Source organism: Lupinus angustifolius, chromosome LG07 (genome assembly GCF_001865875.1).
Source record: "Lupinus angustifolius cultivar Tanjil chromosome LG07, LupAngTanjil_v1.0, whole genome shotgun sequence".
In the NCBI taxonomy this organism is placed as follows: Eukaryota; Viridiplantae; Streptophyta; class Magnoliopsida; order Fabales; family Fabaceae; genus Lupinus; species Lupinus angustifolius.
The window spans coordinates 19,600,548-19,628,068 of NC_032015.1; the positions used below are offsets into that span (position 1 = coordinate 19,600,548).

The 27,521-nt window shown below is 27.8% G+C and overlaps 1 protein-coding gene across 1 annotated transcript; it reads right to left on the reverse strand.

The window, feature by feature from the left end:
• On the reverse strand, positions 1–27,521 carry LOC109352996 (complement C1q subcomponent subunit B-like). The gene is made up of 3 exons (XM_019595182.1): positions 27,401–27,521; positions 24,249–24,497; positions 1–182 (listed from the first exon to the last, which is right to left on the reverse strand). Exons 1-3 carry the CDS (start codon positions 27,519–27,521, stop codon positions 1–3), a joined length of 552 nt encoding a protein of 183 aa, XP_019450727.1.

A 27,521-nucleotide genomic window follows, 5' to 3' on the forward strand; every position in this document is an offset into this window, starting at 1 on the left:
TTACACAAATCCCTCAAGCCTACGGTTGAGCCATTTCTCTCTCTTACTTTTCCTTATTCCCATTCCCTTGTTTTCAGCATCACTTGCCACGTGGCCACTATCCATAACAGAATTTCTCATAGCTGTGATTTCAGTGTGTCTATGTGCATTCTTTTCTGCATGTGCCCCATGTGCATCATTCTCTGCATACATTCCCGTTACAATGAAGTTCCAGATTATAAGGATTTTGTGTATGGATAATCTATAAGGACCTTCCTAAATGTTCATATAGTTGTAAGTTCATAGTCTTAGATTTTTCATAAACTCTTAAATCCAACTCATCTAAACTTTAGATGGATAAATATAAAGAATAAATATTTTATAAAAAAACTAAATTATACTCATCTCTTCGAGTTTAATGATATATGTATATATCATATTTCGCATGCTCTTCCTAAAATAAAAACAATCTACCAAAGTGAAGATGTTTACTAACATTTCTATCATAATAGATTATTTCCACCTAGAAAAAATATTAACTAATATCACTCAATAAAAATGCATAACAAATATCACATCGCACTAATCTTTATTTCCACACATATCAAGCCCTCTAAAATATTATGGGAAAAACATGTCCCACCACCAATTTCTTTCACGCTTGCAATGGATCTTTCTTGAAGCTAAATGAATTGATGGCACCATCTTTTCATAAATCTATGCATGTTGTTATGGACTAGCACAAACTAATTTGAAAATTAATCCATTTTCTAGAACCTATCACAATAATATTTTTAAGGGGGCCTAGAAATCACAAAGCACATATATGTGTCTCATACTATTTCTACATGGCTATTCATCTCTTTGTCTTCTTTCTAGACCATAGGTTTCTTCAGATAAGGTATTGCTGGTTCCTGTTTTGTTTTGTTTTGTTTGTTTTTTTCTAAAGAGAAAAGGAATATAAGAAATTTGAGAACAAACCCTCTCAAAAGGAACCCTCCAAATAGATAAAAAAAAAAAGAAGACTCCCAATAACTTAGAAAATAAAGGATAAGCATAGGAAAAGATAATCACCATCTTTAATGATAGGAGCTTAACTGTAGGTTCCCTCGATTATCTATTAGTTAACATGTAAGGTTTTAAATTACAAGAAGAATTGTGGAAAAATACATCTAATGTGGATTATGATTATGATGGGCGTGGATTATATACATTTTAGAGTATATACTCATTTTAGTTCCTTATATTTTTCGTTTTTACCAATTTAGTCCTTCATAAAAGAAAAGATATAAAATGGTCCACACAAATTTCAAATGTAAGTCAAATTCGTCCCTACCAAGTGTTGTAAAACATGCTAAAAAAGACTAATTTGACCATCATTTAGAATTTTTAGGGACCATTTTAGGTCTTTTTTCTTAAGGACTAAACTGGTAAGGTAAAAAAATATAAATGACTAAAATGGGTATTTACTCTACATTTTTTTTCAAGATTTGGGTGCAAAGGCACATGAACTTTCCTTTATAAAAATGAGAAACAAAGGATTAAAACTTGAATTGAAAACTGGACCTCTTACTCCGGGATTTAAGTTTAACAAAACCCTTATTAAGATTGGTCTCATAATAAGTCAGTCAAATCTGCTTATAATATTCTCGCTTACTATGTTCACCAATAAGCTCTCAACCACAATCATTTTCATCTATTTTTATATGAAGACTATTTCAGGACATACTTCCAACTAGGGACACTCTAATCAAGAGGGGGGTATTTTTAGCACGCATAAGAAATCTCTTATACCCCCTTTAATGATGAGTATCCAAAAACTGCTCAACATATTTTCTTTTCATGCAATCTCACTTATTCAGTCACACAACTACTCTATAATTGGTTGAACATCATCATTGTTCTTCCTCTTCAATCCACACATCATTCTACTATTCACATGGGCATGATATCTGGCTGGCCACTATTTGAGTTATTTGACTCTCTAGAAATGACTTTATTTTTAACTTTGTCAAGCCCTCTTTACAACAAATTCTTGAATCTGCAAGAACTAAATCTTGACTTTAGATCAATGGACAGAGGGACAATGATTCTTTTTAATTATTCAGACTGAGTTTCTAAACCATTAACATGTCTTAGAATAGAATATTAAGGTGGATAATTTGGCACAACTATTTGGTAAGTAAATTATGTTATTTGTTATTCCATTTTTAAAAGTTGAACATAATATGATAACTAAATAATTTTAAAGAATTTTGATAGTCAACAGTATTCTTTTAAGCAAGTGTTGTTGATTTGAATCTATTCAATAGTGTTTGCTTAAATGAGTACTATTAAAGGTGATATATCAACAACGCTTGCTTTAGCGAGCGTTGTTAAAAGTCATGGCACGCTTGTTTTAGTGAGTGCGAACCTTTGCAGATTTAAAAACAAAACCTCGCCCATAATAATACACATATCATTCAGTATTCTATTTCTCTTACTCTTCTTCTTCTCTTAGTTTCTAGTTTTTGGTTTCTCTCTTCGAGCATAAGGTGAATCGTTATCTTATTTTACCTCATTTATTTCTCTTTGATTCATTCTTGTTGCTTGCATTTAATCTACATTAACTTTTTATTTTATAATATAGGAAATGTCAAGGTTGGATCTAGGTGGAGTTGTTGGTGATTTACCAAACTTGAAATCTTTGTATGTATTTCTTGTATTTTGGCTATTATTTTTTCATCCACATTTTTTATGTAAATTTTGATTTGATTCTTATTATATTGAATCTGAACTATGTCTTTTTGTCCTCTTATTTCTTAAGTTAAGGGAGAGAATAAATTCATCTTATGTCCTCTACATCTTCATCATCTTCACCCCTTTCATTAGTGTATATAATCTTCTAGGTTAATGAATTTGAACTAAAGGAGACAAGTTCATGTAATGATTTATGAATTAGTTTTTAGAATGATGTTTCTATTGTCAAATCTCTTGTAAATATGGCGGAATTAGGCATGTTTGTTATATGTTTGATATAACGTTTGAGAGATATTTTACCTTATTTAAAGAGTAGACATTTAATAGCGTTCACTTCAGTGAGCCGGTTAAATATTTAATTTCTACATTGCTTCAAAAGCATTGTTAAATCTAACCTATATACTACTACGTTCACATAGACGACGACCGAAAAGCGTTGTTGATTGACAATTTTAAACACTATTGTTTTGCTATTCTGGCATGGTATAGTATTGCTTCTGATCTACCCTTTATGTATTTCACTTATAAATCATATGTATCTGTTTAATAATATATCTTTTATCTTTGCCAATAAAAAAACAAAGATTTTAATTTATATGCATTATCGGTGTAAAAATTTTTATATTCACAATACATCATCCACTATTAATTTTTATTTAATTTTGTTTGAAAGTCAATGATAGTTAATATATAAATTGGATAATATGTTGACATTATAAAAATAGTTACAATATCAATATATACCTATTAAATCGAAAAACAAAACCTTTATTGGTAAATGTCCATGGACCAAAATACCTAGCTATAATTTTTTTAAGGAGGTTTCTGCAGATCGTTGTACACAACCAATGTCACTTGCATACATAGTTGGTGGAACAATAATGCAAGGAATAGAACATTTTGTGTTTGGGAGTTAAATTTTCAACATTATTACATTTGAATGAACCGATCACCTTGTTTTGTTTTTCTAATGAAGGAAATTACACTTAGCCCTTATGATTTGTTCTTCTTCTTCTCACTTATAGTAAATTTTGAAGCACCAAATTGTCTCCAAACTTCAGACAACAACATTTCTGATTATGACACACAATTGGAGCATGTTATTTGTCAAGCAGCCATCTTAATTTGTGGACATGAGAATAATTTTGCTAACAACCAAAGTTCATTTTCTTTCCACTCTCAATGATAAACATATTCTTTAAAATATTAATTTATGCATACTTTCTCTTTTTTTTATCGGCAAAAGAAAATTTTATTAAAAATTCCTTTAAATATACATAAGTTGGATAATGCTAAGAAGTTATAAAAAAAATTAAGGAGATGTGATTAGTTAAGGTAAGAAAGGTAAAAAAATTGTAGTAGAAATGCAAGAGGCTTTATGCCCATTTTGAGTAGGAAATTGTTGATCCGCCCCTTTTCCAATAATCCAGAGCATTTTTGCCGGTGCAAGGTTTTTTAGGTGTTACTTAGTGTATCTCTCACCTTTTTGGGTAAGAAACTATTCTCTTTTAGAGTTTGTAGTTGTTCATCCTAACAAGTGTCGCTCCCAGAAATTAAATCTTTAACCTTAGCCTTACGACCAATGCATTGATGGTGGTGTATGATTTTTTACATTAATAATAACAATAATCCTTAATTTCAATACAATCTTTTATAATTTTTATGAAACTTGTTCGATTAAGAATATTCTTGAAACTACTTCTTCTAATTCTTTTCCATAGGTAACATTCAAACTAGTTCTTCTAATTCTTTACTCCTTTTTATTTTGGTTTGTATGCTTATTTTCCTCAACCTCACTTGAAGCCTCCTCAAGGCTTATTTTGGTTGTCGAACTCTTCATTGGATTCTAGGTATAATGGACATTTATAGCACCACTTTGCATTTTTTTAGTATTTTTTTTATCCTTGTCCAAAGCAACATGCATGCTCAATATGGGTATAATAATAAAATATTTAATGTCAAGGTTTGATTCAGGTGGTATCAGCATAAATCAGATTTCATTGGTATATTGAGGGGTTTATGAAAATTAAGTTGCTTCTCTAAATTTGGAGTACAACATAGGGTATATGAGTAAATTCATTCTTTATGCTCATTGATGACTAAGTGGTCCTATTTTTTGTGACTTGTGACAAGGTGTTTAGGTTAAGAACTCAAAGGGTCCCACACTCAACTAAGCCTTTAATTTCAATTGCTTCCATCTTATAGAGATGATCTTTCTTCATTATAATCTTATTATCGGTCCCGAATTAATCAGATATTGTCACATAAATAAATAAAATGTTTAAAACAAAAAGTAAACTTTTCGTATTACTTATTAAATTCTGATTAATCTAAAACAAGGAATAAGACAACATTAGAGACATGTTTTATACAGGTCCCTACCATCTCATGGCTCTCCTATAAAAACACTCTCATTTGCCTCTTTTGTTATATAGATGAGTAGGCTTGAAGCATCTAATATACACATTGGAGTCCAAAAATAAATACACTCTTCTTGAACAAGTTTCTTCTTATATTTCTCTATACTCTCCTCTAGCTTCTTTTCTTGTGAGAGTTCTATAACATGAGAAGGTGTATGTTAAACAAGATGGAGAAGCAGGGCACGTGCAATACTAACTCTTATTAACATAGAGAATAATACATTTTTTTGTGTTTCATTTCACAAACCAAAAAAATTAGAGATTCATAGTTAAGTGTAGTTAGTATTTCATGTGCCCTTCTTCCCCATTTTGATAGCAACACCTTATAATAGCATTTGGAAAATGTTCAAAATTCAGAAGCTAAATCAATTTGTTTATCTACCACTTAGAAGGTGAGTATTACTATTACTATCATTGTCATTTTCATTATTTTATCTTCATTCTTCAACATTAGCATAATCTATATTATAAAGTCAATGATTTAGTTGGATAAACATTGATAAACTTTTAGGGTATTTGAGTGAGTGGCTTGGAATGTAGAAATTTTTTCGACCGTCTAAAATTATGTTATTTTGATTAATAGCAACATGACATCTCTCCTTAATTATTTTTTCAACACCTATGTTATATTAGTTAGGACCAAGCAAAACTAGGTCATACAATAATTTCTGGTTGGAATTTTGGTATTATTTATTTATTGATATTTCAGTTGATAAACATTTACATAACTATTTTATTGTATCATAGTCAATAATGTGATATATTAATTATCTATGCTGATGAAAATTTTGGAGTATGAGTCACATTCTAACTCCTAGGTTTCCCACTCTCTTTTACTCTAATCACACATTCAAACAACAACTTTGATGTGGAAAAAAATTAATATGCTGTTTGCATAAAAATCATCATGGAAGAACCATGAGAGAAAAGAAAACATATGATTAATTTTATTGTCTTTAGTGGTGCCAACAAAAATGTGTCATTCTCAATGAAGCACTAATGAGCTTGACTCACTTAAATTGCATATGGTTTTATTATTGAAAATGACCAAAGTGGTATATGAGTCAGGATCTGGTTTTGTTATAGAGCATGACATCATAAGATGCTTTGCACTGTAAATTATTGTTTGTTGAATAATTGCTTAACATTTTTTTACTTATATTGGCTGGGAGATGAAAGATGATATATAAGAAATTTTGGCTCACACATACAACTTTTAAATATGTTTAAGGTTATTCTTTTATATAGTCAACTTAAAATAATCCAATTCAAGTAAGATATAAGATTATAGAGATAATTGTTTCGGAAATTATTGTGTATATACTAAAAGCCTTATTTCTATTTTGATGAGCACTTCTTATAAATAAGGGGATATGGTCCCCAATTGCATACCATAACATGAACCACAATATATATGCAAAAAAATTATCTTTATTAAGAGAAACTAAGGATAAAAGTGATTTTCAATTGGAAGGTCAAAGAACCTGTATAGTCTACTATGAATATGTAGTTGCATGCAAGAACAAATGACATGGAGTTAGTAGATACATAATGAAGAATGATTTAAAGTTCATTCACCATATTCTCAAATGAATATAATAATATACACTTCTGCTCAAACTCTAGTATTTTATATTTTTTCTCAATAATTTAACATGAAAGATTTTAAGTATATATGATAATAATATTATATCTATTATGTATATTTAAGTATAAAATCTCCTATTGAGATCTATTAAACTTTTTCACTACACATATCACTTGAAAGGAAGCCTTAGGGACAAGACAATGAATTTTGTCTTTTTATAGATTTTCATTCTCCACTAGTTATTGTTTGGATTTCCATTTAATCACTTATGCATGCCCCATTTTCTTATAGATTTTCAAGCTTCTGTTTCTTATTGCTCTTTTTACATTGAATTTTTTTAGAACATTTACTTTTTTGTTAGAGATGTAATGTACAAATTAAATATATTGTTTCATATTGAAGAGATACCCACCTTGTGCTTTTGCTTGTTATAGTCACTTGTTATTAAAAAAACATGGGGACTATATATTATAGTGGGCTTGCTACACAGTAAAATTTGTACCTATCTTTCTTTTTAAAACGAGAGAAGGTGTAGACGAAATCATGTAGAGATAATCTTAACAACATATTAATATTTTACTTCTAATTAAATTTAATCTTAATCGTAAAATATATTTGTCTCTAAATATAATGTATTACATATATCTCTATACAAGTTTTTCTCTTGATATGATCTTGTTGGAGAAGAGGATTCACATTATTATTATTATTATTATTATTATTATTATTATTATTATTATTATTATTATTATTATTATTATTATTATTATTATTATTATTATTAAGTGAAATAAAGAGATGGCTTGGACCATACGTGGCTTAATGTTGTAAACTTTTTATGTAACCTATGATTCTTTCAAAGGCTTTCTTCATTCAATTATACGAGGGGGAAAAAACACACTTCCATATAAAATATTTTTCTATAATTTTTTTGCACTTCACTATAAAATCACATGGAAGATTTTTTTACGCTCTCATACCAATTCATACTTAAGTTAATTTCCGTATGACACCATACAAAAATACTAGTTCATACTTACACTTCCCTATAAAACCATAGAAACGTTTTTTATTTTACAATTTCATAGATTCATACAAAAATTGGGAGATTAAAAAATAAAAAAATAAAGGAGTGTAAAGAGTTTTTTTATACACAAAGTTGTTTAAGATGAGAGAGAGAATGTGTAGTTGTCAATTTTGGATCCAAGTGTTCATACTATATGTCTCGTTTTGAAGATATGAATGTTAAGATTAAATATCATATGAAAACTTGTGTGATCATAGGGATTGAACACCAAAAGTTTAACACAAAAAAATTTGAATTTTTTGGCTTTAGGCATTCGAGTTTTTGAATTGGGTTAGTGGTAAAACATGCTCAGGTCCTTGATTTTATGTGGTCAGGCTAGGGCTGTCATTTGTGACCCAAATAAAATCGAGTAATGAATAGAAGAAGAACCAAACATAACGTGGAAAAGAGAAAATAAATTATATTGTTTATTCCATGAGTTCTATCGGTTACAAAAGGGTATTTATAGAAACAAAAGTAACTTTTGTTAAGCAAGATTGATATTAGTGTTGTAAAAATTGGCTTGTGTCGGCTGGTTCAACTGGTGAATCGTTCCCTATATAGATCCGGTATAATAATTATATCGATCATACAATCATACCGGTCAAAACCGAACAAAATCGATCATATCGGCCGGTTCTCAATTGAACTATACCGGTCATCCAACCTATTTTTATTTAAAATTATTTTTTAATGAAAATTATTGGTTTTTTATTGATTTTTCAACATTAATGTTATTATATTATATATCTATATTTAATTTCGTCGTTATGCAGTTTAATTAGTAAATTACCTGTTGAACCGCTTTACTACTATATCAGTACCCTAAGGGTTAGTTTGGGAGTTGAATTTTGGAGGGGAGGGGGAAAAGGAAGGTTTGGGAACCATGAAATACAATTGTTTCATAGCTCCCAAGCCTTCCATTTCTCTCCCTTCCCCTCCAAAATCCAACTCCCAAACTAACCCTAACTGGTTTGATGACTAGTATGGTATTAATAAATTAATAATACTAACACTGATATTTGGTATTGCTCAGCAAAATCTTCAATGTTGCTGAGTGAAAGTCATATCTTATTCAACGAATATCGTAAAAGTTGTTGTTCAAGTCATTCTTAAGGATCAAGTGATAGTTTCACTAAGCGAAATCCTCCTTCTAATTCAATGAGAGCAACTCTCGTTGAGTGAAACACAGTTTTTATATAATCTAATTTTATGCTTGATTAACCTCCAACACTAATTCGACTGAAGATGGAAACATGTGAGCCTCAACCTAGTTAAAGTAAATGGTTTCCACATCTTTACATATCTCTTCTACACATATCAAACCTAATCAAATGCTCCTAAAGTGGTGTGACATTGTCTCATAATCTGGCTTGTTCTATAAGGACAAAATTGTTGTCATATTTACTGAACTCATTGTTTTATGACAAGAATTGATAGTGATGTGTTTACAAAATAGGAAATTAAATGGGTAAAAACAACAATGCATCCAAGAGAGACAACACATAATTGGCCTCACTCTCTTCCGCACACCTACTTAAAAAGATATCTTTAATTAACCACACATAAAACTTTATGAAATCAACTTTTGAAATGTGTGGTTGTATGTTATGATTTGATACCCAATTGTTTCAAATGGGACAATCTTTTTTGTTTGCATATATAGCATCTATGAAGACATGGGAACATGGTTACAGCTTATGGGATAAGACTTGTGTGAGATTACTACCATTATCATTATTATTAAGAGTTTAAATATGTACACCAATAGTGGAAAGTTTTTTTATATTGTTAGCACATCATCTATCATTGATTTGTATATCTTTTGTTGAATTACGTTGACCTCATAAATGCAGCTTAATTTATTTACATGAACAAGCTATACATTTAAAGGAGATATCTAAACTACATTTTGTATAAAACCCAAATTGCAAAATTTTCATATTTTATCATGCATACATTTTCAATTATGTTAAAATCGAATAATGGGTATTTCACAAGTCATATTTGAAAAAAATTAATTGTTGGTACAGTAACATTGTGCAATATTGACTATAAACAATCAAATAAAACACATATATTAAATAGAAGAGAAGAAAGCAAAAAACTTTGTTAAAATCAAGTTTTTCACTGCTCTCATTGTTGTCTTCTTACTCAAGCAACTTTCCAAATTAGTGGGCCTCTTTCTTTCTTTTTCTTTTTTTTTTTTTCTATTTTTAGCAATTGGGTCATTTTATTGCCAAGCCCATTTTATTTTTCTGTGTGTAGGTTAGTTTTCAGTTTAGTTAGTTTCACTTTTAGTTTTCCTAGTTTGTTGTTTGTTAAGTGCTTTCCATTTCTGTATAAAATGGGATAGTTTGGATTGTTAAACTCACTTTTCTTGAAATACAAGAAATCATTCAATATTCTCTACTTCTTCTCTATGATGATTTCTCTACAAATTAACATGGTATCAGAACTTCGACTTTGATCACCAACCCTCTCCCCTTCATCATGATTCTTCCTATTTCTTCTCTTATCCTCCTCTTTTTGCTTTCCTCATTGTTTACTTTCATTCACAATAACAATACAACTTAGTTCTAATTTTCACACAAACCAATCAAATCCCTATTTTCTAGAATGAAAGCCCACTCCAGGTTCTTGTCACACCTATTCTCACTGGAAGAAATTATCATCCATGGGCAAGAGCTTTCAAATTTGCATTGCAATCCAAGAACAAGATCAAATTCATTGATAGAAGCATATCACAACCACATATAGACGACTCTCTACATGATCACTGGATGAGATGCACACCTCAATCGTTGTAGATTGACTTACAGCTCTAGGAGTAGAAAAGACGATACGACACGGGTGAGAATATTCAAATTCCACTAAAACATTGTTATTGATTAAATTAAATTAAATTTATAAATAGAACAAAATAGATTTATGAGATAGACAAAGGGAAAGGTTATACCTTATGCTATTCACTCCATAGTTGTTCATTTATCATCATAGCCATCCATGCCTTTTAATCTTGTTGAAGAATGTCATGAGGCACATGTTTTGACACGTTCCCATGCATTTTTCTATACTCAGGGTAATTGTCAACAAATTTGGCCATGTCTTCTACTGTTTGAATGTTTTGGTTATTCTTTGCCATTTGCTGAAATTCATCAACCAGCTTCTTAATATTCATACTTGTTCATCTGAATCAGCAAGTATATGAATCTGAGTGTCCTTCAACATGTTATAGAAAAATAGATGATACTCTACAAATCTAGGATTGGTCAGCTAGGGCTCAATAGCTGGAACTATATCGGGATCACATGTCTCAATTCTTGTCTCACTTTGTGTCTCCATCCAATTAAAAGATCATATTTAGTTAAAAATAAAAATGACAGAAACAAAATTTAATATTTTTATATTATTTTATGAAGTTTGATTAGTCAAAGATATGAAGACATGATTTTCTTATGACAGAACCACTTATGTATGTACAAGAGAGTAAACAACTTTTGAGATATGACATCAATTCATTTGACTTTGGAAATAGAATCATAGACTAGAGATGTTGTGATTGTTGTAAGCCCCCCAAGATTTTCCCATGGATTGAAATTATGAAAATTGATGTGTTTGAAGGATTCCTATGTTACTAAAGAATAATTGAAAATCATGGTTGGGCTCCATTTTCTCATAATCATTAGAGAATCTTCATGGTCTATATCCTCTTCAGTTCTTCAATCTCATTCATCACACCCAAGGAGGGTTCAATACTTTGGCTTTGAGTATTGTGATTTGCACAAAATGAATTCATTCTCATTACTTGAATGTGAAGCCAAAAAAGGCTTTTATACAATGTGTAAAGTGCAGAAAAGAAAAAAGAAGAAAGTTAACTCACTTTAACTAACTCTTCATTAACTTGCCAAGCAAGTCACTAACTATAATATAACTACCAAAATGATTAAGCAAACAACAACTTATCAGTCAATGAATATAGAGGTGACAATCGATGTTAATGTGCTTTGTTCTTTCATGAAAATTTGAATTTGCAGTAATGTGCCTAATAGATTTATTGTCACAGTATATAAGAGCAGGGACAATGAATGAAATATGAAAATTTTGAAAGAGATAGGTGAGCTATTGGATATCATATGATGTAGCAGTCAATGCTCTATACTCAACTTCTGAGGAAGATTTAGCAATTGTAATTTTCTTCTTAGTTCTTCAAGAAATCATTGAACTCCCAAGGAAAACACAATAGCTTGATATGGATTTCCTAGAATCAAGATAAACACTCCAATCAGAGTCATTAAATGCCTTTAATTGAAAAGAGGATTGAGAGGAGTACAAGATTCCTTGATCAAGAATGCCTTTTATGTATCTTAAAACTCTTGTTAGTGCTTGGTAATCTAAAGCAATAGGAGCAATCAAGAATTAGCTTAATTGTCGCACAGAGTAGGATATATTTGGTTTAATGTTTGTCTAGTAAAGAAGTCTCCCAATCAACCTTCTACATAAAGCAGGATTGGCAATCAAACCAACATCATCTTGATAGAGCTAGGTGATTTTCGCCATGAGAGTGGAAACTGGTTTTGAAGCAAGGAAACTAATATCTGAAAAAATGTCCAGTGCATATTTTCTTTGGAAGATAGTGATACCAGTATGTGATCTTGCAACCTCTAATCCAAGAAAGTATCTCAAAGGTCCTAAATCTTTGATTTTGAACAAAGAGTGCAGTTTTTGTTTCACAAAAACAATCTCAGATGTGTCATTACCTCCTATAATCAAATCATCAACATAGACAATGAGTGCAGTAAACTTGGAACCATTCTTCTTAGTGAAGAGTAAATGATCATAAGGGGATTGCTTGTATTCCATGGAAATTAGTGAGGAGGAAAGCTTGGTGTATCACTATCAACTTGCTTGCTTGAGTTCATAAAGAGACATGCACAATTTATGAACATTATTAGTTTTTGCATAAGTAACTCTGTGAGGAATTTGCATATATGCATCACCATCCAAATGATCATGTAAGAAGGCATTATTGACACCAAGTTGATGTAACAACCAATTTTGGGAAGCAGCAATGGCCAATATAATCCTCATAGTGGTAAGCTTCACAACTAGAGAAAATGTGTCAAAATAGTCCATGCATTTTGTTTGATTGTAACCCTTGCTCACGAGTCTGGCTTTGTACCTCTCTATGTTATCATCATACTTGTATTTAACCAATGGTAACCTTCTTACTAGGCAGGTCAACCAAACTCCAAGTATTGTTTAATTCTGGTGCATTTACTTCATCTTCTATAGCCTTAACCCAATCAGAAGATTTAACAACTTGATTATAGTGTTTGGGTTCAACATTTGTGGATATAGACAACACATGACATAGATATGAATGATTAATACAAGAATATAATAACACTAAAGATAAAGGATGTGAAATACATTTTGTTGATGATGGAGGAGATGAAGTGAGAATATAGTAGTAAAAGTCCCTAAGGTAAGTAGAGGTTTGTCTAACTTTTTCTAAACTTCTAATGTTAATAGTGGTGTCAAGCAAACTTGGGACACATGGAGGAGATGCATCATTTTGTGTGGACTGAGGGAATGGGGTAGGAGAAAAATGTATAGTGTCAGGTGACTAAGATAAAATGACTTTGTTGTTACCTAGTTAGTGGAAGCTTGGAAGGTGGCTTATTCTCCTTAATATGATAATGGTTTAATGTAAGTAGAGGTGACAAAGTTGTCCTCAATCCATCCAAATTCATCCAAATTAAATCCATACAAATGCATCTATTAGAGATAATAGATTTAAATGGATATAATCCAATAGATAGTGTTGATAATGGATGTATTCAAATTCATCCACTATATCCAATGTATATCCATGGATATATCCATTTGGATGGATACTCAATCCATCCAAAAAATAAAAACAAAAAATATTTTTCTCATAAAGCAACATGCAGACCAAACTTTGTTATGCAATCCCAACGTGCAAAATATAAACCAATGTTATTAATAATATATTGGTCATCAAATTGGTCAGATTACTAGTATAATGGTATGGTGGTTCAAGTAGCGATTCACTAATTAAACCACATACTGTTGAAGTTAGATATACATATATTTTATACTTATATTAATGTTGAAAAATTAGTGAAGACAATAACTATTTTTATTCATACCACTTGTTAAAAAATGTACATTGTAGAGGATATTTTAGATGTATAAAAAATGCAGTAGTTATGTGTTTGGTCATTCATACCAATATTTTGGTAAAAATAAATCATTTTCATTAAAAAAATAATTTTAAATAAAACCAAACGGTATGACCGATACGTTTCCTTGAAAATCAGTCAGTATGACCAATTTTTACTGATATAATTGTATGGTCAGTATAAATATTGTATCATAGTAGTATTAAGACTAGTTCACCGGTTGGACCGGCCATCACGAAACAGTTTTGATGAGTGATATAAATTATTCTCTTTCTAACGAAATGACTCATTCAATAGTATTATCCTTTTTTATCAAACCAGTTTTTTCAAAAAGTTTCAATAAGGATTATTATATCATTTTTGTATCATGATTGAGCACAAAAAATGCATGATTCTACATTACAGTATCTTTGATCTCACCTACACTGTATATTTCAGAGCTTTTACATGTAAATTTAAATACTGAGATTGTATTAAAGTGTTTTAAAAAAAATTAAAAATGTTTTTTAAATTGATTTTTAAAAATTTTTTATTACATAATAATTTTTAAAAGATTTTTTCCTTCAAAAAATGTTTGAGTTCAAATTAAAAAAAAAAAATGGATTGCATTTTCATCAAATCCATTAAAATGGATATATGGATGAAATTGGTGATTGGAATCCATTGTATATGGATGGATTAAATAATTTATAAATGTGATTTTATGGATGTATAAAGATTAGTAGATGACATTTCATTCATCCATTATGATACAAATCCATATCCATATAAATTTATCGAATTGTCACCCTTAAATGTAGCTATTCCTAGTGGCTACAATAGTCCAACATCAAAGTAATTGATGAATTTTTTAGACAATGATGGTTGAGAATAAACTTCAAGAGAATTGGTTCTCATCTCTTTTTATGCATACATAATATGATATAGTTAGTATATCCTATTAATTAAAATAATCATCAATAAATTTATAATTTCATTATTATTTGATTATAAAATAAGATTACACTACAAGAAAAATTCCTATTAGCCACACTTAATCAGCCACACTAAATGACCTGTATCAAAATTAATTTATAAGCCCATAAACTTATTACTCTAATTGGGCCTCTAGCAAAAAAGGCAACAAAAAAGCCTTTTTTCTTTCTCCTTAGTCGAGTGAACTCAAAGTTCAGATCACCCTCTTTTCTTCATACCTTTCTCCTTCCTCTTTTCTTCATACCTTTCTCCTTCTTCCTCCATGGAAAATCGGCTAAATCACTCAAATCTTCTGTGTTATTCGCTTCAAATGCAGCTTCAATCGCTAAAATTCATCTTCAATCACTGAAATTCGCTTCATTCATTCAAATCCCTCCAAATACATATTCATTCGTTCAAATCACCCTAAATTCAACTTCATTTGTTCAAATCCAGCATCAATCACTCAATCCAACTTCAACCTTCCATCGCTCAAATCCCGTTTTTGCATATTTTTGGTAAAAAGAACTCTTTGATCGCAATTATATATTTTTGGAATGAGCAAATGAACCATATGTTTTGTATCAATATACTACGTATTTGTATTTATTAGTATAAAAATAAAAATTATTATTATTTGACTCTAAAATAACTACAAATAATATGTCATGATTTCTATTGTTACTATTTTAATATTGTCATAATAACATTATATTTTAATATTAGAGTCAAACACTAAACTCTAAACAAAATATATTCATAATGAGCATTACCTAAAATTAAGAAATCAAATATGTGTTATAATGCATACAACTTTTTATATCTTATGACTGCTTTTAATAGAATACAAGTTGAAAAATCAATTAAATAATCACAATTAAATCAAATCCAAGATATTGTTTTTCAATAATTTTATTAAAATTAAGAAATTATTATCTTTATTTAGATTGAGGTTGATTATTTTTTATAATATGGATTTGATGTTTTAATATTCTGAATTCCTATAATTATAAATAATTATTAAAGGTAACTTTAATATCAATAATTTTAGCAAATATTGTACCTTATTTTTTACGTATCACATAGGTAAGCATATCCCTTATATTTTTAAATAGGTATTCTCATCTTTTTTCATTTTTTTAGTTTCATCCTTATGCATTAAAGTCCCGTGTGAATAGATTTTTCAACGATTTGTAAAAATAATATTGTCAAAATCAATTCAATTAAAAAATAAGATTAAAATTTGAAAAAAATCCAACAAGGTCTGGAATAAAGATAAAGATATTGATTAACGAAAAAAACTTATAATTTTGTACTATTATTGTCCTATAATGGTTAACGATATATTATGATTCATTCATTATATATGAATCATAATTTTATAGTTTGCTTGGCAAATAATTGTATACATTTATTTATTTGATGAGTATCAAATTAATTAAGATATTTGATGACCTTTTAATTTAATTATCTATAATTCCATTTTTTTAACTGATCAAAAAAATTGAACTATTTTATTTATTTAAGACATAAAAATAAAATTATTTAACTGTTTCTTTATCAATATAATTGTAAATGTGTATTAACTATTAAGTTTGTAATGTTAAAGTAATTGTCTAAAATACTCAATAAATCACATACATTATGGAATTAATGTGTTATATCATCATCTTATTATATTTGACCATTTAACTTATATCATACATTATATGTGAATTTTTATAGTTCTTTATGACATTAAAAATAGAATTATTTATTTATATATATATCAATATAATCATAATTATGTATTAAGTTTCAAATGTTGAAGTATTCTTTGTAATATGCTCAATTAATCATGCATGTTATGAAATTCAATGAATCAAGACAAATTATAGCTTAATGCAACCAAATATAAATAAATTATCGAAAATGATGTAAAATATTAATGAGTAGATATTACTCAATTAATCTTCCATAATTTTTTTAATTATAATTCTGCAAATTTATATTTTATTTTTGTAGTTGATACATAAATTTAAACAAAACAAGTTATAAATTGAATTAAATATTAATATTCTTTAAATTTATTATTTACAATTCTGCAAATTTATATCCATAATGAGCATTGCTTAAAATTAGGAAATTATAAATAATTTAAACAAAATATAAATGAAATCAATTGATTATTACAATCAAATAAAATCAAATTATTTTAATATTTTGATTGTTACATCCTATTAAAGATTAAAGAGAAAATCAATCAAAAAAATAAATCAAAACTCATATCACAAAATTAATTATGTTGAACAATTGTTTAATTTTTAGATAACAGAATAAAATGCATTCAAAGACAATCACGCTTTATAATTTCGACTTATAAAGGGTAACTACCAATGATTAATTTTGTATAATGTCATTTTTTAACTAATCGAAAAAAATTAAACTTTACTATTTGGTTATGACATAAAAATAGAATTATTTAATTATTTCTTTATCAATATAATTATAATTGTGCATTAAGTTAACAATGGTAAAGTAATCGTGTAATATGTTTAATTAATCACACATATTATGGAATTCAATGAATGAATCAAGACAACTTATAGGTTAGCAGTTCCAAATATAAACAAATTATCGGGAATGATGCAAAATATTAATGAGTAGACATTACTCAATAATTCTGCAAATTTATTAGTTATAATCTTGCAATTTTATATCATTTTTTATAACTGATCCATAAATTCAAACAAAATAGAATATATATAGAATTAAATATTAATATTCCCCAAATTATTAGTTATAGAATAGAATATAAATGGAATTAAATTGTTCACTGATTATGGATTATGACTGACATGATGATCACATTTACTATAATTAACTACTAAGTTACCTGTGCATTTGCACGGGGCAATAATTTTATAGTGCATGGTTAAGAACATACATGTTAGTCGTGTATTCGTATGGTTAAAAACACACATGTTACACGTGTATTCGTTTGGTTAAAAACACACATGTTACTCGTGCGTTCGCATGGTTATGGACATACATGTTATCTGTGCATTCACATGGTTAAGAATACACATGTTACTCGTGCATTTGCATGGTTAAGAACGCACATGTTACCCCTTCACTCACATGGTTAAGAACACATGTGTTACATGTGCATTCACATTGTTAAGAACACGCATGTTACTCATGCATTCAGATAGTTAAGAATATGTATATTACATGTGCATTCACATGAGACATGTTGATTTTGATACATGTATATAAGCACGCAAGTATCAATATTATTAAATATATATTATTTATATTGTGTAATAGTTTGATTAAATTAAATGAAATATATGAAAATACAAACATTGTAAACTACTTCAATTGTATGTGTTTTTTGTTGTAATTATTAAATCTTCACTTGACGTCTATATATCTATCATGTGAAAAAGGTTTTCACACATTTTGTATTATCAAGAATAATTATAAAATCCATAAGTTCACCACCAATATGGGACGGAATAAACATATATTCATTAGTCAAATATAAATTTATAATAAAGTCAACACAATCATGTATGTGCTTAAGAGAATTTCAATATTATGCATTGAGTTTATTTATTAGGTTGATATATAATTAATTGATAACTAAGAACTTGTTACCACCAATAAACCTCAACAACATTAGTACAATATGAGGTATACATCAAATGATACATATGAGAGTCATTGAAATATTTGAAAGCATGATGTTAACATATAATGTAGAGAGAAAAAATAATGATTGAAAAACGGAAATAAATGGTCTAAACATTTAGAAAGCATAAAAAGTTGATGGTAATATTAGATAAAAAGTGAACATAACATATTAGAAGCAAAATAGTGAAAAACAATGAGAAAATTATAGAAGCTCTTAAGGCAACAAAACTTTTAAAACACAAGAAACAAAACAAAGGTAAGAGCAACTTAAAAAACAATGAATAAAAATTGAACACTGAGATGTATTCTTTACACGACCACATGTATACCCCAAGCCTAACTGTTGAAGAGTATGAGGAGATATTAAATGACATTTTAAATGACTTCTTAGTATTAATAAATAATATAGGTATTACTTGGAAAACTTCTAAAATGGTTGTGTAAATTCTGAATTGTGAAAATGAAAATATTAAATGCAATGGAAAATATCATTAATTAGATAAAATATACATGTTCATCAATTAAACTTGTCAAATTATTTATGATGAGAAGAAAAAAGATTGAAGATTATTCTTACTAATATAAGGTATACACATTCCTATAGTGAAAAAATTAGCATTGAATGAAAAAGGAAAAAAACATACTAAAATTCAAGATACTAATCTTCTACGTTCATATAGTGAATGTAACATCTAATTGTTGTATTCTAGGATGTGAGGTTTCTCTTCTGCAAATGCCAAAATAAAGAACATGGACAATTCGTATTTACTGCTTTAGAAAAATAACTACATAAGAAAAAATATTTTAAGAAACATCATGTGAGAAAAATGAAGTTTTTGGTATAGAATGCAGAGAAAAATGAATTTTTTTATAGAAGACAAAAAAGATATTATCTTGTGATACCTTGTTGGTGTAAGTGAGTGGAAGATTGAAGAAGTTGTTTTTTTACCTCTAATGATAAACAATATTGTGTGAATAAAATAATGTGCATGTATAAATTGATATAATAAACCAATTATATATATCAACAAAGAAAAAATAAAAATGACACAAAATCATACCTATAGTTGGTTTGACAGTTGAAGATCATAGATTTGTTTAACAAAAATTGAAAAAACAATGAGAAATAGTTATAGGAAATGTAGTTAAGACAAATATAATCTTACAGCCATTACAAATACTACTAAGTAGTAAGTACCAATATATTGACATATATCAATAGAATGCACAAATTTAGTTATGAGAATGTTGAAGTAAAATCATACCCGAGTTGGTGAAGATGATAAATTTGTGGAACAAAAATTTTAAAAAAGAATAATTATCAGAATGAGGAAGTAAAAATGAAAAAAGAACACTTCCAAGTATTAACTACTAATATGTTTACTTATACCCTTATTTATGAGAATGATGAAGTAAAATTGAAAATAATAGAAAATCATATTTATTTTTTTGTTGCTTTGACATTTGAAAAGGCACAAGTAAAAAATGAAAATAATAGAAAATGATATATTTGAGTTGGTTTAGGTTGAAAAAGAATATTTGTTGAACAAAATTTGGAAAAAAAAATGAGAAATAGCATGTAATTTGAGTAGAGAATGTGAAGAAGAAGATATTTTTAGAATTTTAAAGTCATTTTGAAAGATATTCAAATGAAAAGTATCTAGTTTAGGAATTTCAACAACTAATCAATTTTAAAAAAACCCTCTAGTTTTTACACTTATTACAAATGAAGAGTGTCTAATTTTACAATTACAACATCCCTTCAAATTGACAAAAATAATATTTTCTTTGTACACTTGTCACAAATGTAGAGTATCTACTTTAGCCTTTTCAATAGTCATTTCTTTTCTTATATAGAAAGAATTATATAGAAAGAAATAGTAGAATAGAAAATAGATTGTTGTATTGTTATTGTTAATTTTATCCAATTTTAATAATAATTAATATGGCTCCCCAACAATTTTTACCAACAGAACTAATTTTATTATTATATGATAAATATGTTATTATTTTTATTCTTTTTAAAATTAGTTGTGTTATCAATTATTATAATTATACACATAATTTGTTCCTTGCTTCTCTAGTTGTCATGATGTTATTTTATATTATTTTGTAGTTGATGTTTCATTGAAATAAGGGTATGATCTAGAGTGCAAAAACTATGAGATCATTTAATACTTCTTGAATATAACCCCATAAAAATATATTGAAATCCGGTACCCAATAAGTAACAACAATTGAGTCTAGAAAAAAGTATATCTTACATTGTGATCTATAGAGACCTCTTTTATTCAAAAAGGCATAATAAATAATATTATCCCTTTCTTTTTATAATTCTTTAATTAATGGTTAAGATTCACTTTTTCTAAATAAATATTAATATATTTTCCTAATATAGATTCTATATATAATTTAACAATTAGATAGTTTATTGATTCTTGATGCTCAAAGCGGGAAGTTGTTTATAACTAGTATAATATATTAGAGCCTGTAATTTTTATCTCTATAAATATTGGCATTTGTTTCAACATTAGAATGTAGACACAAACTATTTGATTACTTATGATTAATGTTGTTCAATGATCGCTTACGCTACATCAATATTACTTTATTGATCAAAGTAATATAACATATTGATCAATTGCATAAATCCTCCATATATTAATAATATTTAAAATATGAAAATTTATTAATTTCTATACAAAAGATGACTTTATTCCAATTTAGAGATTTATAACTAAGTTGAGAGAAATTAAATATTATTTATCAATTTTGAATTACTTTTTCCAATGAGTGGATATAATCTTAATTAAATAAAAATTATATTTATTATTTTTAGTGTAAATTACACTATCACCCCTAAATTTAGTGAAAGTACACAAACCTTATTTTCTTTTTTGCACCAACACAAATCACTCATAATTTAAATATTTACATTATGTTGACTATTCTTGCATAGGAAGATAGTGTAATGTTTGAAACAAAAAGGTGATACGTGTAATTAAGTTAAACACATGGGATGTTAGATTAATTTACTCTAATAAAAATAATAATAATATATTAACTCTTATGCTATTTGAATATGGTTATATAACATAACTTATTTTATGAAAATCTTATGTGAAATTAAACAAAGTTATATCATTTACTCTTTTTGACCATTGTTTTTCGTAATATATTTATTTATAAGATAAATGGAAAAATTATATCATTCACAATATATTTTATTGTACCACCGACACTTACATTTATTATTGCTCACGATATATATAAGACTACAACAAAGAAAGGTTTTTAATCAAACAAAGAAAGGTTTTTAATCAAACAATAATGAATGGATTGTCCTGTTGTTATCATTATTTTAAAACTTATTTGCGATTACTAAAGACATGGTAGTTAACTCGAGATCAAATAAAAATTTGGTATTATATATAAAAGCAAATGGTAATATTATTAATGATTTAATGATAAAATATTTTTATATTAAAATGTCATCACTAAGAAACAATAAAGCATTTGAGTTATTATATTACACAAATAATAAAAGAAAAATGTTTAAGATAACAATTCAATTTACCCTAACAAGTGATCGAGTGAGTTTATGGAAATAATAAAAGGATAAATGATTATTGTTATAATTAAAAATAAAATTTTTGAGTTTATCATATTACTCGAATATTTGTTATAAAAAATAGTCACTGTCATACTATGTAGTGTGTGTTAGAAATTATCTCGTCATCATTCTCTAAATAATGGTTGACACATAGTACAAAAGTAAACAAAACATAATAAATTGTAAAAAAAATAACCATTTTAATTAGTTATAAAATGCAACAATACTTTTAAAGAAATGTTGCTTATATATACAAAAAGAGAATAATAAACTCATAATCAAATTATATATGCAAATTTGAAAATGATCAATTTGTCCTATCTAATGTACAATTAATTAATAGTATATTAAATTTTTTGATTATATATGCAAATTTAAAAATGACCAATTTGTCATATCTAACGTACAATTAATTAATAGTATATTACACCAATATCCCTTTATTTTAATATTGTATAATAATTAGTATCTAAATTGGAGGAAATATTGATGATCAGTGATATAGACAGCGATTATCATCATCCATAATTTTTTACAAAGTGACAATGCTTTGTTTGTAGAGCTAAAGTTGACTTCATTGCCCCTTATATCTCAAAAAATGATTGTTCTCCAACTATAGGAGCACACTATGGTTGTTTAAAAAAGTAAAAAAATATCATTATATTTTTCATAGATATGAATCTCCTTTTATTCTTGTAAAAGATTTAGTCAAATAAAAAAGTTAGGTGGTCATTTACAAGGTAGATTATGTAAAATTCATTCTTTATACATTTTTTGTTATGATGACCAAATGCTGACATTGGCTTTAAATTTATCAACATATAACTACATATGGCAATGGGTACTCGAATCTATGAGTATTCACAAAAATACCCACAATGAGTCGGATCTGTGTCCATATTTTTGGACATGTAAGTAATAAGACTCGAGGTTTGAAGACCCGTTGTTGGATGAGTCTGAGTCTGGGCAATGAAGTACCCGACCTATGGGTACCCGAACCCACTATTCCTTCCTATATATAACTTATTATACATTTTAGCCATCAATTCTAGGGAAATCTAATGTTTGAATTAGTGAGTATATCTATACCATCAGATTTTCCTAGAATTGATGACTAAGATGTGGAATATGTGGATCTATATATATATATATATATATATATATTATTAATCCATAATATTATATTGTTAATTCGTAAACATAATTGATATGTTGTTAAACAATAATGTTTAAGTAGAGATGTTATATTGGTAATCGATATGTGTTATATAAAATAATGTTGATTGAACAATTCTTATTAAATCAATGTTACGTCATAATGTTAAAGTTGACAATTTAAAATGAGTTTAAAACTTTAAATTATTTTCTATAATTTGTTCTCTTGTTGATTGTCTAAATAACATATAAGATTGTAGTAAATAAATACACAATTACATAAATTATTGGAAATTATTTTTAATGTTATTTAATTTGTGGGTACTCGTAAATCTGCTGGGTACTCAAGGACCCATGGATAGCAGACCCAGCAGGTATTATCATATATCTGGGGCAGGTCTGAATCCAAAAGTGAAGCAACAAGATGGGTTCAAATAATGCACTACCCGGATCCAACCAGATCTATTGTCATCCATACCTATATCTTTTCTAACAACTTAGGATATTTTAGTTTTAGTACAATAACAATGTGCAAGTAGACCTTTCCTGATAATCTAGAAGAACATAGGTCTTTTTCTTCTTTTTCATGGTTCGCTTGTTAATAATATTCATCATTCTTTTAGTTTAAAAGATTAGACTCAAAGATCGACCTCAATAATGTTGAAAAAATAACTTCAAAGACTAAATAATGCAAAATAAATAAATTTATATATATTGTTAAAGGGTCCACCTCCATTCCTTTCAACTCCTATATATAGTGCATTCTCTTACTTCATATTACATTATTCATAAGTAAAGTTTATTTCGAGTTTAGGATCTAAAAATATGATTGCCAAAGAATGCTTACCCATCCTATGCCTCTTGGCAGTGACTTTTCTTATGTCTTCCTCACATGTAGTTGCTAGTGAATTGGTAAGAAGTAATAATCCTATTGCTTCCAATTGCTTTATACCTTGTTTGCCTTGTCCTATCCCTGGATTTCCCAAACTTCCTTGTCCAATTCCCGGCATCCCTGGTATCCCTGGCATCCCCGGTACTCCCGACGCACCTCTTGAGCCTCCAACTACACCTAGTTTGGCCCCTACACCTACACCATCTAAAATGGAATTTATCGATACACTTGAAAAAAATGAAGAATATTGATATTATTCAATCGGAGTTTGATTCTTATTTAAACAAATATAAGTGCAATGGATCCACCTTCATCAATGGTTCTTTTATGCCAAAATGATAAATAATAAACATTTTATTTATGCTTAGAAATCTTGCTATAGTAAAAGCTCATATAATTGTTATGTCTTGTTTCTTTATTAAAATCAATTACATTCGTTGCCTTGCCTACTATTCAGAAAATAAAGATCAAAATATGTTATTAGCTTAATTTAGAAATTGTCACGTGACAAAGAGGTATGTTACATTTATTTTGGTATTTTCTTGGGCATCCTCTTTTCTTTGAATAATGAATGATGGACTACTCATTTTCAAGATACAATGACTAAAAACAGATGTTAAATTGAATTCATGAAGAATTTAATTATTGTTAGATTAATAACCAAAAAAATTATTGTTGGATTAAACTATTTGTTAGCTTGTTTCGTAAAAGATGTTTGATTTATTAGTGTAGACAATGCTATATAAAGTAAAAGGTTGGACACATGCTCCTACATAATAATGTTAATTTTAAATTAAAAATATGATATTATAAAGTAATGCACTAATTGAATATCTTGATTATAAAAACTATGTAATATTTTTTACTTTAATATAAATTTGAGGATTTAGAGTTATTCATAAAAATAAAGACAATAAATTCTAAGATTTAATATATATACACTAACAGTGTAAATGTTTTGTATTCTACCATCGATTTATTAAATATCATTGACTTTCAAACAAAAGTAACATAAATTAATAGTGAGTGATGTACTAATAATGTAAATTTTTTTACACTCAATGTATAGATTTTAAACTCTAAATTCTAAAGAGTTAAGGAAATCATTGACATTGCAAATAGGTCAGACACCCAATATACCCCTACCTTTTTAGGAAATGCCCTTTCAAGTGAAAATTACAAAGATACTTATTATTATATTATTTTAAATTATTTAATTGAAATTACTAAAATATGCTAAATGGACAAAATTAATTTATTGACCCTTTGAAATGTTGAAATTACTAAAATACCTGAGTTTTGTAAAACTCCCTTATTGGCCTTATAAAATTAGCCTAAATGGACAAAAGCACTTTCACATTTTTATAGCAATATTGAAATGATCTAAATATCTCAATATATAAAAAAACACTTTAAAATTTTTATAAGTGCATAAAAAGACTAAAAAATTGCTACTTGAGTATAAACTCTTTAAAAATTATGTAAACTCTAGTAGGGTATATTAGAGCTCGTAATCTTAATATCTTTAAATTTTATAGTCGTTCGACGCTATAGGGAACAAAGATAAAATTTATTTGATTGGTTATATCTAACGGTGCTCAACGATCATTTTTGCTATACCAACATGATAAACAAAATTTAAATAATTTAAAATAATATAATATAAATCAAACAATCACACTAAAGTAGTAAATTCTCCATATATGAATAATATTTAAGATATAAAAAATTTATTACTTTCCATAAGATGGTTTTATTCCAATTTGGAGATTTATAAAAACGTTGGTCAATTAAATAGTATTTATCAATTTAGAAATATTGTTTTAAATGCGTGGAATACACTTAATTAAATAAAAATTATATTTATTGTTTTTAAGGAAATTATAGATATAGTGAAACTAGATAAACCCTTTCTCTTTTTCGCATCAACACAAATCACCCCTAATTTTAATATATATAATATATGTAGTAATTAAGTGTAATATTTTAAATAAAATGATGATGATTGTAATTAAGATAAACCTAAAATGTGTTAAAATAATTTATAGTATGTGCAAAAAGCCAAAAAGTGTAAGAAATTTATGTAGTTTTACTCACATAGTGCAATTTACTATTGTTTTTAACGTTCAAAGAATATTAACTTACAAAATTGACCGTCTCAACGAACTTAAATGTCATAATTTCTACATAAACAATAACAATAAACTACTTCCCCCGATAAATTTGATGTTAATCACCAATGTGGAATTACTTTAGTGAAAATGATAAATACTTTGAGGTCTAAAGTAGACGATGTTTCAATGCTTACTTTTGCAACCAATCACACAAAAGAAGCAATAATTTTGACAATTCTTTGTGTTGTAGTTTTTTTGCTTGCTTACATGTAACTTCGGCTGAAGAAAATTTTGTGCGAGTCAATAATATTTACAGGTAAGTAGAGTTAACTCTTTCAGCGAACATTTTTTTCATTACAAGAATCAAACATATACCACCTGAATCAACTTGAATTATAGTTTAAGAACACGACAACAATTTTTTTAAAGTCATAATAACAAGAGTTAGAGATAAATATAAACATATATATAAATCAAATAAAGGAACAAATATTTATATTTTACTGAATTGTTGAAGTTATATTTGCAATTTGAGAGAAATATTATATTTTACATGTTTATATTTTGTCTTGTTAGTTTTCTAAACCAGTTCCTGTTGGAACCAGGAAAAGAATATTATTATACAAACGTAATTAATGTATGGAGATATTTTCATTAATTCCACAGACAAATCTACAACTTCAAATACTAATTGTAAGTTGTAACAACTTTCCAATATTACAATTAACTTCCAAGATTATAATAAAGATTCTTTGATTCTCCCTCTTTCAGCCCCTATATATTGTGCATTCTCCTACTTCATATTCACATTATTCTTAAGTAAAAGTTTATTTGATTCCTTTATTTTGAGTTTAGGATCCAAAAATATGATTTCCAAAGAATCCTTACCCATCCTATGCCTTTTGGCAATGACTTTTTTTATTTCTTCCTCACATGTAGTAGCTAGTGAGTTGCCAAGAAATGATCATCCTATTGCTTCCAATTGCTTTATACCTTGTTTGCCTTGCCCTATCCCCGGATTTCCCAAACTTCCTTGTCCAATTCCCGGCATTCCCGGTATCCCTGGCATTCCTGGTATCCCAGGTATCCCCGGCATCCCCGGTATCCCCGGCAT

Coding starts and splice junctions, on each gene's coding strand:
- LOC109352996 (XM_019595182.1), bottom strand. CDS start 27,521: ATGCCGGGGATACCGGGGATGCCGGGGATACCTGGGATACCAGGAATG. Junction 24,498..27,400: donor GATAGGGCAAGGCAAACAAG/GTATAAAGCAAT, acceptor ATTCCATTTTAG/ATGGTGTAGGTGTAGGGGCC. Junction 183..24,248: donor TGCCAAGAGGCATAGGATGG/GTAAGCATTCTT, acceptor GAATGTATGCAG/AGAATGATGCACATGGGGCA.